This window comes from Eschrichtius robustus, chromosome 4 (assembly GCF_028021215.1).
Source record: "Eschrichtius robustus isolate mEscRob2 chromosome 4, mEscRob2.pri, whole genome shotgun sequence".
In the NCBI taxonomy this organism is placed as follows: Eukaryota; Metazoa; Chordata; class Mammalia; order Artiodactyla; family Eschrichtiidae; genus Eschrichtius; species Eschrichtius robustus.
In genome coordinates, this window is record NC_090827.1 from 44,655,447 (window position 1) to 44,671,229 (window position 15,783).

Here is a 15,783-nt window from a genome sequence, read left to right on the forward strand (position 1 = left end):
TCCTTCCGTCTCCGTATTTAGCCAATGTCTGCAAAGTCTGCCTTTCAAACATCGCCTGAATCCACCCTCTCCATCTCCCTGCTGCTGCCCTCCTCCAAGCCACCAGCATTTCCCACCTTGTCCCCTGTGTTAGTCTACTTAATTGGCCTCCCCGCTCAACCAGTTCCCATTCTGAATTAAGTAATAAAAAACAACATTGTGACTGTCCTGCATAAAACCCTTGATTGGCTTGCACAGCAATTATGATGAAGTTCAGCATTTTTAGCCTCCCCAGGACCACCTGCTCCAGCCTCTCCCACCTGAGAAATCTCATTCTTCTCTTTCTCCCCTTTGTTCTGTCTGCTCTGGCTGTAAGACTCATACATGTTCTGTTCCTCAAACGTTCATCTCAGGGTTGTCCTGCAGACTTTTCCATCCATCTGGAATTGTCCCCACTTCTGTGCATCCTCAGGGTTCTTTCCAGACCACCCAGCCCTGTACCATCACCACGTCTGCCCCCAACAGACTCTCCGAAAGTGCCTGCAGGGCCTTTGCTCACCTATTACTGCTGAGTTATTCCTCTTGGTTTAGAAGATTCACAAGGTGAGGATGGTTACCTCTTACATCACCATCTCCCAAATCCCTAGCTCAGGGTCTGGCACATGGAAGCACCCAATAATATTTGTTACACCCCCAGGTAACAAGTAGAACCAGGTGAGGGAAACTGAGCCTTGAGGTTTATGCCCTGCACAGGTTTTTCCCCAGACTAAGAAAATTCCTCCCCTGATATAATTCCCTTCTCTAGTTTCTACTCTGTTTTGTTTCTTCCCTTTTACAACTAAATTTCTTACTGAATTTATTGTTATTATTATTCCACTGTCATGATTTACTAAGCTCTTGCTGTCAGAAATTCCATCGAGTGGAGTCTGCTGAAGTGCGTACTGATTTGGAGTCTGAGAAACCTGAAACCAAACCTAAACCCTAGCCCTGGCTGCTTCATTTAGGTAAAGCACCTGGCTCCCCCACTACTAAGCTTGTGACCTGTAGTAAGTGACTCAGCTTCTGTCGAGCTGAGTCTCATCTTCTGTAAAACGGGGATATGAATAATGGCTCCATAGGGTTGCTGGGAGAGTGACACAGTGCATGTGTCTCTCACGCCCTCCATCATCAGATATCGATTTAATACCTGTATAAGCTCTGAATGTAGAAGGAGAACATTTAATAGCTATGGACTATTTGCTCTTCTGGTGGAAGAAGCTGTACAGTTTCTGGAAATATGACCTGGAAGCCACAGTCCTGATTGCTCTATCTGAACCAGTTCCCCTAGAGAACCAACGTAGGCCAAGGAAACTTCAGGCTATCATGTACCTACCTGGATGCTAATAGTAATCATATCTTGTTCTAATAAGTCTAACTTTGGCATTGAGTGTTTTGGGGGGATTTTATTGCTTCTGTTATTAAGAAAAAATAAATATTTATATACTATATGAAGAAATCACTATACTGCCAGATTTAAAACTTCATAAATTCACTTTCATTTATTGTCATCAGATTTAGCTGTCAATTCAGAAAACCAAATTACTTTTACAAACCACTGTCTGATGTTACCAAAACCCCTCTTAGCAAATTTAGAGTAGATTTAAGGATTGGCAGCTGAAGAATCATTAAAATGCATGTTGATGAGCTGCTAATGAAAGAAGATGGTTTTTAGAAGTCTCTGTGGAACAAGGGCTGAGCAGAGAAGCCCCAGTCTAGGTGGACCCAAAGCTCTCATCTGGAGCTCTGTCTCCACCAAACAGGGCATTCAGCTTACTACAATGTTCTGTTACTATTAGTAAAGAAAAATAAAATTGAAACGTGACACTAAATTGCCAGTGTCACTTAGTAGAAAGTGTGCCAATTACAGTGCAGATCAAAGTGGATTTTTAAATAAAAGGCTTGCGTTTAGGCTTTGATAATTGGAATTTTGCACTTGGAATGGATCTGCAGTTCTAATACTTTCCTTGCTTGTTTTTTATTTTTGACATAATAATTGGCACATGTTGTGAAAGTTGTGCAAATAGAAAAGACAATAACCAGTCTGTGAGATGATTCAAGGCTGGCACACCTACTAGATCCACAATTCGCCTTGGATGATCTATGTATATTTTTCTCAGAGACATCGAGGATTTACTGTCACCAGTGAGATGAAAGTACTACTGGGCTCTGTCTAATATATGGGCATAAGTCCATGCTTTCCTTAGACTAAGAGGCTCACAAATACCAACTTTTTGTTCATTCTTATATGTTAGCATGCCAGTTATATAATAACTTGAGAAGAAAACTGTAGTAATATTTTCCTTCTCATATATGGACTTGTATAGCTTTTGTCCAAGTTTTAAAGTACACATCAAAATGAGATTTAGATTCTTCAAATACTCAACGTTTGATAGCATAAGCGAGTTACTTCAATTACAAACTGTGCACATGCATATGTATACACCCAAAGCAGAACGTGATAAACATTTATGTTATCCAAAAGCTTTTAAACTCTCTGCTCTAAATCTACATCCTTGAAACACTGAAAGTTTGATCATTTTGTTTTATGTTAATCTACCAAATAATGGAATGAAAACCACCATCTGTTATTTACATAGACAATGTTAGTCCAATAGTCAAACTCCAAAATTCCTTCTGGTTTAAACAGTGAGTAGTAGATATTTTTAAGTTATAGTGACAAGAAGTTTAGATGCAAAAGTAAACCTGTGGTTTGCGACTATGGAACAGGGCACACTCGGGCACAACTGGACAGAAAACACAGTTCTCATCAGAGAGCCATCTAATCATAACTTACTAAACCAATAACTAATAAAATGGTTTTCTCACATTTTACCCTGAAGAAATGTGACTACAACATTAGAGATCAAGTTTACTGATTTGTCATACATACCAGTTTTCTATTTCAACTGGCATATGTTTTAAAAAATATACATTGATAAAACCCGTGTTAGATGCCTTTAGACACAAATTTAATGATTATGTGGCATGAAAGATGAATTTAATATTATAATTAAATATTCTTAGACATGTTTCTTGACAAAAGTATGGTAAACTACAGACTGGAACAATCCTCATCATTAAAACAACTAAAATGCTTGATAAATTGTGCATGTGTGTGTGTGTGTTGAAATGCATTACTGAGTTGCTACAGTAGTAAGGAATCCTCAGAGGAAAAAAAAAATAAATGAAAACAGTAATTCAGGGAGGCAAGCAAGCACTAAAAGCTTGTTTTTGTTCTAAGGGTTTTTAACATAACCTCTTCCTTGAGATTCACTTCTGACAACTGCACAGGGTGTGGAAAACAAGGGAAGAAGCCTGAACCCACAAAAGGTGAAAGATCCAATAGGAAAACCAAAATAAAGCTGTAAACCTAAAGGCTACATATGCTCCAAATTAGTGGTCAATATTAAAAAATAAAAATAAAAATGAATGCACAGGGCTTCCCTGGTGGTGCAGTGGTTGAGAGTCTGCCTGCCAATGCAGGGGACACGGGTTCAAGCCCTGGTCTGGGAAGATCCCGCATGCCGCTGAGCAACTAGGCCCATGAGCCACAATTACTGAGCCTGCGCGTCTGGAGCCTGTGCTCCGCAACAAGAGAGGCCGCGATAGTGAGAAGCCCGCGCACCGCGATGAAGAGTGGCCCCCGCTTGCCACAACTAGAGAAAGCCCTCGCACAGAAATGAAGACCCAACACAGCCATAAATAAATAATTTTTTTTTAAAAATGAATGCACAGAAACTTGCTTTTCTTGACCTTGATGTTAGTTGAAAGAGAGAAAAAGTCTCTGCTGAGAATTCATTAACTTAAGCCTGAATTTATGGTAGCTATACTATCATAGGTATATAGTTTTTTAAATTCCCCAAAATTAATGTAAGCCATTACATCAGCTTTGCTTGATGAGTGTCTAGGTGATTTGCAGAATCAAAAACACATCCTCCCTTGAGGGAACAAATTCAACCCAGGCTTCAAAGAATCCTCAGAGAAAAAGTTTCCAGGACAGTGGAGTAGCTTATAGTTAACAAGCTCAAAAATCACAGAGAAGCAAGGCACCATGAATGACAGCCAGCAAATCCATAGATAACAGAATAAAGCTTCAAAGACTTAAGATGCAGAAATTATTGGACACAAAATATGTAATTATTAAATATTTAAATATATAAAAAAGAAGGTTGGAAGCATTAGCAAGGAACAAAATGTTATTTTCTTAAAAGACCAAAAAGAGTTGAAAAAGAACCCAAGATTACCTCTGGAAATGAAAAATATAGTTCCTTAGGCTGAAGAGAAGAGGCACATAGAGATGAAAAACTTGAAAAAGATGTAGGAGAGAGCGATATGACCCCAATATTTGTCTAACTGGAGTTCCAAAGAAAGGTACAAATAAGTGATATTTAGATCAACAGCTGACTTCTTAATGCAACAAGTGGAAACCAGAAGACAGTAGGGTAATATCTTAAATATGATAAGAGAAAATAACTGTGAACCTGGAATTCTAAACCCAGCAAAAATATCTCTTAAAAACAAGTATTCAAGACTTTTTTAGACAACTAAAATCTGAGAGAGTTTACTGCAACAGACTCTCACAAAAGGATGTACTTTAGGTAGAAGTAAAATGATTCCAGAGGAAAGTCTGAGATGGAAGAAAGAACAGTTAGCAAAGAGAGTAGCAAAGAAGCAGGTAAATTTAAAATATTAATAATGCCTAATTTGAAAGAACTAAAATTGTGGTCAAAAAATCTTATAAATTGGAAAAGGGATATTAGAAGATAAAGAATTCTAAGTCTCATATATTATTTAGGAGCACGATATTGATTAATGTTAGGCTTTAATTGTAGATGTCAAAATAGCTAGGCTAACCACTAAAAGAAAGAAAAAACTATATAACTTCCAACAAACAGAGAAAAATGGTCATTCTCAGATGATTGTATATGTTGAATGTTCAGAAAAGTATCAGAATCAATAAGAGTTTACAAGTTTGCTAGATACAAAATCAAAATATAAAAGCTAATTTCAAGTGTACACACCAACACTGTCAGAAAAAGCATTTTTTGGGACTTCCCTGGCAGTCCAGTGGTTAAGACTTCACCTTCCAGTGCAGGGGGCGCAGCTTCGACCCCTGGTCGGGGAGCTAATATCCCACATGTCTTGCGGCCAATAAACCAAAACATGAAACGGAAGCAATATAGTAACAAATTCAATAAAGACTTTAAAAACGGTCCCTATCAAAAAAATCTTTAAAAAAAATAGAAAAAGCATTATTTTCATTTACCTCAGCAAGAAGAAGTATAAAATATTTAGACTAAATCTAGCAAGAAATATGCTATAGAAAAAACTTTATTACAATTATTAAAGAAACAGTAATTTTATTAAATTATTAATAAATAATTGGTGTGATTTTCCATATTATTCCTGGATTAGAAGATAATACTGTAAAGATACACATTTTCCCCAAACTGATATTTAGAATTAATATAATTCCAGTAAAAATTCCAACAACCTAAATGTCCATTGGTGGATGAATGGATAAAGAAAATGTGGTGTATACCTACAATGACAGATTATTCAGCCTTAACAAAGAACATCCTGCCATATATGATCTGGGTGAACCTTGAGGACATATGTTTAGTGAAATATGCCAGTCACAGAAAAAAGAAATATTACTTGATTCCCCTTATGTGAGGTATCAAAAGTAGTCAAATTCAGAAGCAGAGAGTAGAATGGTGGTTGCCAGGGGTAGGGGCAGGGAAAACAAGGAGTTGCTGGTTAGTGGGAAATGAAGCCTCAGTTATGCAAGATGAGCAGTTTCTAGAGCTCTGCTGCACAGTGCCATGCCTATGGTTAACATACAGTTTTGTGCACTTAAAATGTGTTAAGAGAGTAGATCTCATGTTAAATGTCAAGAAAAGTTTTCGTAGATGATTATTACCTACAATGCATAGCTATGCAGGACTTTGTGAGATTTAAAAGAAGGACAGTTTGTCCTGATGATTAAGTTACTTAAATTCTAGATTGGAGCTATATGATTTTTTTTGAGATTTTGTTGTTGTTGTTGTTGTTAAGTAGGGTAAGGTTCCACCTGAAATCAAATGTGTATGTCATAGTTATATGGGTTACATGCATGAAGGTGTGAACAGCTGTATATAATCCCAAAATTCATGAATAAATATCCTTTCCATGGAAAAACAATCCCAATAGGCATGTGTGTGTGTGTAAAACTTAACAAGTGGATACAATGCTTTATATTAGAGCCAGATAGACAATAACAGCTAATATACTCATGAGAAAGAATAGGAAGATGGGGTAAATATTGTGGGGTTGCTGCTTCCCTGATATGAAGATTTATAAAGCAAATGTAATTAAGACAGTGTGGTGTCAGTGTGTGGATAGACAAAAAGAAGAATGGAAAAGAGTCGAGAGTCCAGTAGAGTCAGGAAACATGATGTATGACCATGCTGGTACTGCAGATCACAGGGTAATAAGGCCATTGGAATAACTGGGAGTCCTGGTTGAAAAACAAGAAAGGAAAAGGAAAGGAGAGAAGAAGAGAGGAGAAGAGAGAAGAGGAGAGGAGAGGAGAAGAGAGGAAAAGAAAAAAAGAAAAGCTATCTCTAACTCACGTAAAACACAAAAATCAATCCTAGATGCACTAAAGATGTAAATGTGAAACACAGGAAAACTATAAAAATTTTAAAAGACAATATAAGAATATCTTCATGATCTCAGGGTGGGGAAGAATTTCTTAAACAGCCTACAAAAGAGGCAAATCATAAAATAAGACTGATTCATTCTAACGTTAAACTCAAAATGTGCCTTAATGAGAGTGAAAGACAAGTCACAAATTACAAAAATAAAAAATTGTAACAAAAAAAAAAGGATAAACACTAATAAAATATATTAAAAATCCTTACACTTCAGCAAGAAAAACACAAACAACTTAGCAGAAAAACAGGCAAAAGATATCAATATGCATTTCACACAGAAGAAAACAGAAATAGTCAATAAACTATAAAAAAAATGCTCAAATATATTCGTACTAAGGGAAATGTAAGTTATAGCCACAGTGGGATAACATTTCACACCCACCAGATTGGCAGTAGAAAGTAGGACATGAACAACTGTGACAGTTCTCATTCAATGCTGGTGGAATGTAAAGTCGGAGGAACCACTTCATAACACAATTTGGCACTATCTGTATAGCTGAACATAGGCACCCTCTGAGATACATGCCCAACCTACACTCTAGGGCCTACAGAACTCCTTACATGTGCACCAGAAGACACATACAAGATTGTTCATTATATCCCCAGACAGAGAAACCTTGCTGTCCATCAACAGCACATTGATAAATAAGTTGTGATATAGACTTACAATAGAATACCGTAAAGCAATGAAAATTAAAGAACCCAGCTACACACATTAACATGGGTGATTCTAACTTGAATTTTAAAAACTTACTATCAATGGAATACATAGAGTATGAATCCATTTATGTAAATTTAAAAGCAAATCAATGCTTCTACTATATTCCTATTTGTAGGAATACATTTACTGTAAGTCACAATGGGATGATTATCCTTGAAGTCTGGGCATTAATCAGCCTGGGGCAGTGAAGAGAAAAGATGCAATCACAAAAGGGCCCAAAGGGAGCATCGGTGATAATGGTGGTGTTCTATTTTATAGCCTTGGCAACAGGTACATATCATTCTTTGCTATTCTTCCTTAATGTGTTCATAATGGCTTATGCACTACACATCATAGTAAAAATGTTGAGCAAAAAATCAAGCCATAGAGGAGTTCATTCAACATAATTCTATTATGATGTTTAAATCAAAGTAAAACTAAATAATGCATTTTTTAGGGATTCAAATTGGGTGGAAAAATTATAATGAAAAAAAAGCAGGGATCAATACCAAATTCAGATTACTGATTTGCCAATGACCTCTGGGGTGAAATAAGACAGATGTGAGAGGGAAAGGACACACAGGGGCTTCCTGAGGTTCTAGCGATGTCTCATCTCTGGAGATGGGTGGCAAAGACATGGGCTTTTATTTTACTACTGTCCATTAAAACAGTTGTATACCTCAACATATCATCTTGTAGCTATTTCATAATAAAATTTTGAAATACATTTCAACTTAAATAAATGACTACTTAATTAAAAAATAAAGAGTTTTCTATGGATGACCTATTTGAACTAACCCTAGGCATATTTTATTTGCATTTTAATGAGAGACTATAGAAAATAAGGTCAAACCTGGGCCATGTTAGGTGTGTGATGGTGGAAGGATTTGGATGACCTGGGAAAATGTGCATACTCTGATATTCACCTTCTTCCTCAACGTTCTAATCTCAGCTCCTTTCCCAGAACCCTCAGACACCGACTGCTAGAAACTTAAGGCTTGGTGGTGTTTGCAAATGGCCTTCTTGCCAACAGGCTTCCTGCATCACCCTTTAACCAAATGATAGGGTGAAGAGATGAAGACATCTTGCAGGCTACCTTAGAGAGGTTGCTGAGCAAAGGCTGCATGGACCAAAAAGTCGTAACGCTATCCTGGATGAGAAGGCTTTTGCTTAAGAAATGAGCCCTCTCAATTCTTCCCATGTGCACATAGTATGGATTAAATAAGGCGGTTGTATGGTAATATAGAAATTATTAAAAACATTCTTCTTGAGGTTGAAAACGAAGCAGTAGATATATATCCACTACATAGTTGTTAGTTAAAAAAAGTATGTTCCAAATAATCAATTGGTATTCATTTAAAGCACAACAATGGTCTTATTAAAGCTAAATTTAATACATGCTGTATTTGGAAGTAATTTCTTTACCACCACATAGAAACCTTCCCAGCCATCCTTTTTTGTTGCACTGTTGACATTAAGTGGCGAATCAGAAGAATCTCTGATGAAAATTTCCTAAGGCTACACATGTGTGCTTATTTTCAATTCAAACCCATTCTCACTGATCTCCCTACTACATCTCCAATTCTCCCAAATGGATAGGTAAATCATAAGTAGAAACCATGTTATCATCAAATAACAAGTAGGGTAGGATAGGTACTGTTTAATTTAGAAATGTAAATAGAATTCTTAAGGAGTACATATAAACAAATAGTTCTTGATTTCTCATCAGCCAGCACAAAAAACTCTTTGTTGTTTACCTTTTAAATTATTTACCTCTAACAATTTCTACCTTTCAAATTTTGAGTTTTCTTTGCAGAAGTATGTCTTATTAGTAACATTAAGTGGAGCAGAAAATAAAGCTATTAGAAGGTAGAGAAGGATTACCTGAGTTGGAGCACAAGGAAAAAACTCCATCTTCATTTCCACTAAAAATTGAATATTTAATGTTGTCCCGAACTGAGTCAGTAGCAAAAGCTTTTATAGTCACAATAGAAGTACCTGTAAAAATTAGGTAAAAAAAAAAAAGAGCTTTAGGAAAAGAAAATTCAGGAAAAACAAGAGCAAACACTGAGTGGTTATTATTTGCCTACTATATTTTCACTTGTCATTCAGTCAATGATTATTTATTGAGTGTCTTCAAAAAGCCAAGCCCCATGCTAGGTGTTGGGGATATAGCAACAAACACGGTAGAAAAGATCTCTGTCTTCTTGATGGTTATTAACTGATGGAAGGAGATGAACGATAAGCCATTAGAGAAATACATAATCAAGGTAGATTTCAGATATGCTAAGTTCCCTGAAAAGAAATAAACAAGGTTATGTGATATAAAATATTTTTTCTGCCGGGAGGCGGATACCCCTTTGCAGAGGTCTCAGAGGAATGACATTCCAATTGAAATTTGAAACATGAGAAGCCATAGAAAGAGTGGAAAAAAAGGATTCTAGGAGAAAAAAGAGCAGCACAGAGGCCCTGGGCTGGGAGAGGGCTTGGTTTGGTGAGGCACAGTGCGTAGGGGAAATGTGGATGGTGAAGACAGTGTCGAGGCGGGAGGGACTAGATTTTACTCTAAGTGCAATGGGAAGATATAGAAGCATTTAAAGGAAATGAGTAAAATCATCTGATTTACTTTAAAAAGGCATCAATCTCACTGCTGTCTGGACAACAAGGAGCTATAAGAAAGGAAAAGAAATACTGCAATAGACCATGCAAGAGACAACAACCTAGGATAGTGGTGGGGGGGGATGAAAAGAGGGGACAAATTAAAGACATATGCTGACACATTTCCCTGAACATTGCATGGGATGTGGGAAAGGAGGTAACAAGGGTGTAAATATAAGAAATCTTCCTTTAACCAGTTTACAGTAAACTTGTAGGTAAAAGCAACCCAACTAGAAAGTAACCAAGGTCTTAACTGCATGATACAGATTCATTCAAGAATTATTAAGCTAGGGCAGGGGCAGTAAAGAGATAACTTCAAGGGAAAAACAGCAATTGATTTAGGGGTAGGAATTAGAGAAGAAAGAAGGAAGTCATGTCAGTTTCTAGGAAACAGACTGATTACCAGCATAAGAGAAGAATTAGCAAGGACTTACAGAGATAATAAGACAATTGGTATGATTAGAACTGCAATTTCACTGGGAGGATTTTCAAGAATCCATCTGGGCCCCAAGTTAGCACCTTGTCGTCTTTGTTTATAATATCTTATGCCTTTTGCTGCTCACCCCTGCTTTGCTTCCTGTCTTGGTTGTCCATTTGTCTCCTTCCTATGACTGCCTGTCCTGTTTTATTTTTAAGTATTTTTATTTAATCAACTTTATTATGGTAAAACTTACTTACAATAATATACACATAGTTTAAGTATATAGTTCTATATACTACACATGCCTATATACGACTATACACACCTGTAACAGCTATACACACCTGTGTAGCCACCATCACGATCAAGATGTAGAATATTTCTATCACTTTAAAAAGTTCTTTCAGACCCTTGGACAGTCTACATTTGTTTCTCCATTACTTACATATGGGCATTTGGGTTGTTTTCAGTATGGGGCTTATGAATAAAGCTGCTATCAACATTCATGTAAAAGGGTTTGATGGCCACATGTCTTCATTCCTGAGGGGTAAACACCTACAGTAAGTGTATGTTTAACCTGTATACACTATTAACTGCCAAACTATTTCCCAAAGTGGCTGTAGATTTTATTTATTTATTTATTTATTTATTTATTTATTTATTTATTTATTTATTTATTTATTATTGATGTATAGTTGCTTTATAATGTTGTGTTAGTTTCTGGTGTACAGCAAAGTGATTCACTTATACATATATATACATAATCTTTTTTCATATTCTTTTCCATTATGCTTTATCACAGGATATTTAATATAGTTCCCTGTGCTATACAGTAAGATCTTGTTTTTTACTGTGGTTGTACTACTTTACATTCCTGCTAGCAACATATGGGAATTCCAGTTGCTCTACATCCACTGGTATTGTCAGTCTTTTTAATTTTGGTCATCCTAGTGGATGTGTAGTGGTGTCTCACTGTGGATTTAATTTTAACCTCCCTAATGTCTGATAATGTTGAGCATCTTTTCATGTGCTTATTGGCCATTTCCAGTCCCCTTTTTAGTTCATCTTTGTACTTTGCCTTCTTGTTCTCTATTTACCCACAACTTCTGATAATTTACTCATCCTGACCCTCTTGTCTTAGGCCTATAACTTATGGCATCTACTTTAGACTCCCACTCTGGCAATGACCCTGCTTCTCCTCTTAACTTTCATCCTGACCTATAGGATGCTGCCTATTGGCAAAGGCATGTTGCACTGAGTGGGAGAGATGGGAATGAGGTGGATTCTGTAGGAAGCTCTCTGACTGCTGAGTATGTATCACTGGGGGCCTGATATAAGATGGTGTCAGCAAGGCACCAGAGGAAAAGTGAAAGGAAATAGGCACCAGAGATGTACATATCAGAGCTCATTAGCTCAGACGCTTTTTGGTAAAAGCAAGAAGTATGGACATATGTAGGAGCTAGATGGGTGGAGGAGGCCAGAGATTGCCTGATGAGACTAAGGCACTCAGCTTTAACTTATTACTGCCAGCAGGGAAAGCAGGCTTCAGGATACTGGGGATTCTGGTCTTTTCAAGAGAAGGTCAAAAATTGATATTTATTTTCATGTGAAATCTCCCAATTCCCAAATGTCAGAAAATATTTAACTTAGGGTGAAAAATAAGCCACCACCTGGGTTGAACAAAATATTGCTGTGGCTTGACTACAGTCCTGTGTCTGGCCATTTACCATTTCTGATAGAGAAGATGAATTTCTCCTTTTTTGTTACCAGCCCTTCTAGCTCTTAGATGGTGGTACTTATTTGTCACTCATGAACTTGTTCAGAACACACTTGAAGACTGATCTTACCTCTCTGCTAAAATTGAACTAAATTCCATGAGAGCAGAAGAGCTTTTCTATATATTTGTATTCTATATATTTCTATAAATCTAGATTAGTTTTTCCTCTAAAGTTTCATGTACTTACAAATCATACAATAACTGTCTTCTTTGCCTTAGCACACATTTTTGAGAATCAAGCGTGTTGTTGTGTGTATCAAATGTTTGCTGCTTTATATGTTTCAAATTAAGAAACAAGATAAAACCCCAGAAAAACAACGAACTGAAGTGGCGATAAGCAATCTACCTGATAAAGAGTTCAAGATAAAAATCATAAAGATGCTCAAAGAACTTGGGAGAAAAATGGATGAACACAGAAGTTTAACAAACAGTTTGAAAATTTAAAAAAGAACCAAAAGGAGATGAATACAATAACTGAAATTAAAAATTCACTGGAAAAAAAATTCACTAGAATAAATCAACAGTAGATTAGATGATACAGAGGAATAGATCACTGACCTGGAAGACAGAGTATCAGAAATCCCTCAAGTTGAACTGAGAAAAAAAAAAAAAAGGATAAAAAAATGAAGATAGTTTGAGACCTCTGGGACAACATCAATATTAACCTTCACATTATAAGGGTCCCAGAAGAAAAGAGAGAAAGAAAGGACATATTTGAAGACAAAAAAACTGAAGATGTCCCTAACCTGGGAAAGGAAACACACCTCCAGGTCCAGGAAGCACAGAGAGTCCCAAACAGGATCAACACTAAAGAGACGACACTAAGATACATTGTTATTAAAATGTCAAAAATTAAAGATAAAGAGAGAATATTAAAAGCAGCAAGGGAAAATCAATAAGTTACATACCATGGAATCCCATAAGGCTATCAGCTGACTTTTCAGCAGAAGCTCTGTAGGCCAGAAGGGAGTGGCATGATAGAGTTAAAATGATGAAAGAGAAAGACTTACAACCAATAACACTCTACTCAGCAGTCTCATTCAGACTTGAAGGAAAGATCAAACGTTTTACAGATGAGCAAAAGCTAAAAGAGTTCAGCACCAGGAATCCAACCTTCTAAGATATGGTAAAGGCACTTCTCTAAGCAGAAAAGAAAAGGCCACAACTAGAAATATGAAAGTTACAAAAGGAAAAATTTCACCGGTAAAGGCAAATATAAGTAAAGGTAGTAGATCAACCCCTTATAAAGCTAGTATGGAGGCTAAAAGACAAAAGTAGTCAAATCATCTACATCCACAATAAGTAGTTAAGGGATACACAAAACAGAAAGATGTAAAATATGATGTCAAAAACAGTAAATGTTGTGGAGTCAAAATGTAGGGTTGTTAAAATGTATTTAAACTAAGAGTTCAGCAACTTAAAATAATTATATATATATATGTGTGTGTGTGTGTGTGTGTGTGTGTGATTTATATACATAGCTATATATAAACCACAAACCAAAAATCTATAACAGATACAACACAAAACAGAGAAAGGAATCCAAATATAACACTAAGACAGTCATCACAAGGGCAGAGAGCAAAAAGAAAAAAGAAACAGAAAGAACTACAAAAACAACCCCCAAACAATTAACAAAATGGCAATAAGACATACCAATCAATAATTACTTTAAATGTAAATGGACTAAATGCTCCAATCAAAGACATAGAGTGGCTGAATGAATATAAAAGAAGACCCAAATATATTCTGCCTACAAGAGACCTGCTTCAATCTAAAGACACACATAGATTGAAAGTAAGGGTATGGAAAAAAGTATTACATGCAAATGAAAATGAAATGAAAGCCAGGGTAGCAGTACTTTATATCAGACAAAATAGGTTTTAAAACAAAAACAGTAATAAGAGACAAAGAGGGACATTACAGAATGATAAAATGATTATTCCAAGAAGATATAACAGTTGTAAATATATATGCACCTAAAATAGGAGCACCTAAATATGTAAAGAAAATATTAACAGACATAAAAGGAGTAATTGACAGTAATACAATAATAGTAGCAGACTTTAACACCCAATTTACCTCAATAGAGAGACCATCCAGACAGAAAATCAACAAGGATATACCAGCCTTAAGCAACACATTAGACCAGGTAGACTTAATAGATATGTATAGAACATTCCACACCAAAGCAGCAGAATACACATTATTTTCAAGTGCTCATAAATAGATGAATGGATAGAGAAGATGTGGTATATATGTGCAATGGAATATTGCTCAGCCTTAAAAAGAAGGAAATCTTTCCAGTTGTGACAATATGGATGGAAATAAGTCAGGCAGAGACAGACAAATATTATAGGATTTCACTTACATGTGGAATCTAAAAAATAAAACAAATGAACAAACATAACCAAACAGAAACTGAATCATAGATACATACAAAGAACAAACAGGTGGTTGCCAGAAAGGAGGAGAGAAATAGGTAAGGGAGATTACAAGGTACAAATTTCAGATACAAAATAAATGAGTCATGAGTTTGAAATGTACAGTGTGGGGAATATAGTCAATAATTATGTAATATCTTTGTATGGTGACAGATGACAACTAGAATTATAATGGTGATAATTTTGAAATGTATAGATATATCTAACTGCTGTGTCATGTACCAGGAACTAACATACTATCGTAGGTCAATTATACTTCAAAAACGAACAAACAAACTCACATAAAAAAGATCAGACTTGCGGTTACCAGAGGCAGGGTCATGGTGGGTAGGGGAATTGGTTGAAGGTGGTCAGCAGGTACAAACTTCCAGTTACAGGATAAATAATTACTAAGAATGGGATGTACAGCAGGTTAAATAGAATTAACACTGCTCTATGTTACATATAAAAGTTGTTAGGAGAGTAAATGCTAAGAGCTCTCATCACAAGGAGAAAATTTTTTTCTATTTCTTTAGTTTTATATCTATATGAGATGACAGATGTTCACTAAACTTATTGTAGTAATCATTTCATAATGTATCTAAGTCAAATCATGATGCTGTACACCTTAAACTTATACAGTGTTGTATGTTAATTATAACTCAATAAAACTGGAAGAAAAATATTGTTCCTTTGTACACCTATTAAGTAGGTGTTTAATAAGTATGGAAAGACGGGAGGTAATAGAGGAGACAGAGAGAGGAAGTAAGGAAAAGAGGTGATCACTGAAGTGTTACAGGCTGGGAGATTAGAAAAATGCTTCTCTGCCTTCAGGACCGTTCTAAAACAACAGCAACTATTTTTTTTTTTTAATTATTCAATGTAACAACACCACTTCTGATAGTGGGATTTGCAGTAGTTTAAAAAAATAGCACCTATTCAAGATCTCTACTGGGTTTCCTCATTGAATCCTACTGTGGAGGGCATAGGAACAAGCTTGAAACCCATCCTGATACATTCCATAGTAAAGATGATCCCTAAATGAAGTCATATTGACATATTGTTTTCCAGATAGGTAAAAGGTTTTC

At 36.1% G+C, this 15,783-nt stretch overlaps 1 protein-coding gene across 1 annotated transcript in view; it reads right to left on the reverse strand.

Annotated features, from left to right (window-relative positions):
* Window positions 1-15,783, reverse strand: part of DCHS2 (dachsous cadherin-related 2) — a 298,713-nt gene that overhangs the window by 29,047 nt on the left and 253,883 nt on the right. Inside the window, exon 15 of the mRNA XM_068542087.1 lies at window positions 9,301-9,414. Within this exon, the coding sequence (XP_068398188.1) occupies window positions 9,301-9,414 (114 nt within the window). The remainder of the gene's footprint in view (window positions 1-9,300; window positions 9,415-15,783) is intronic.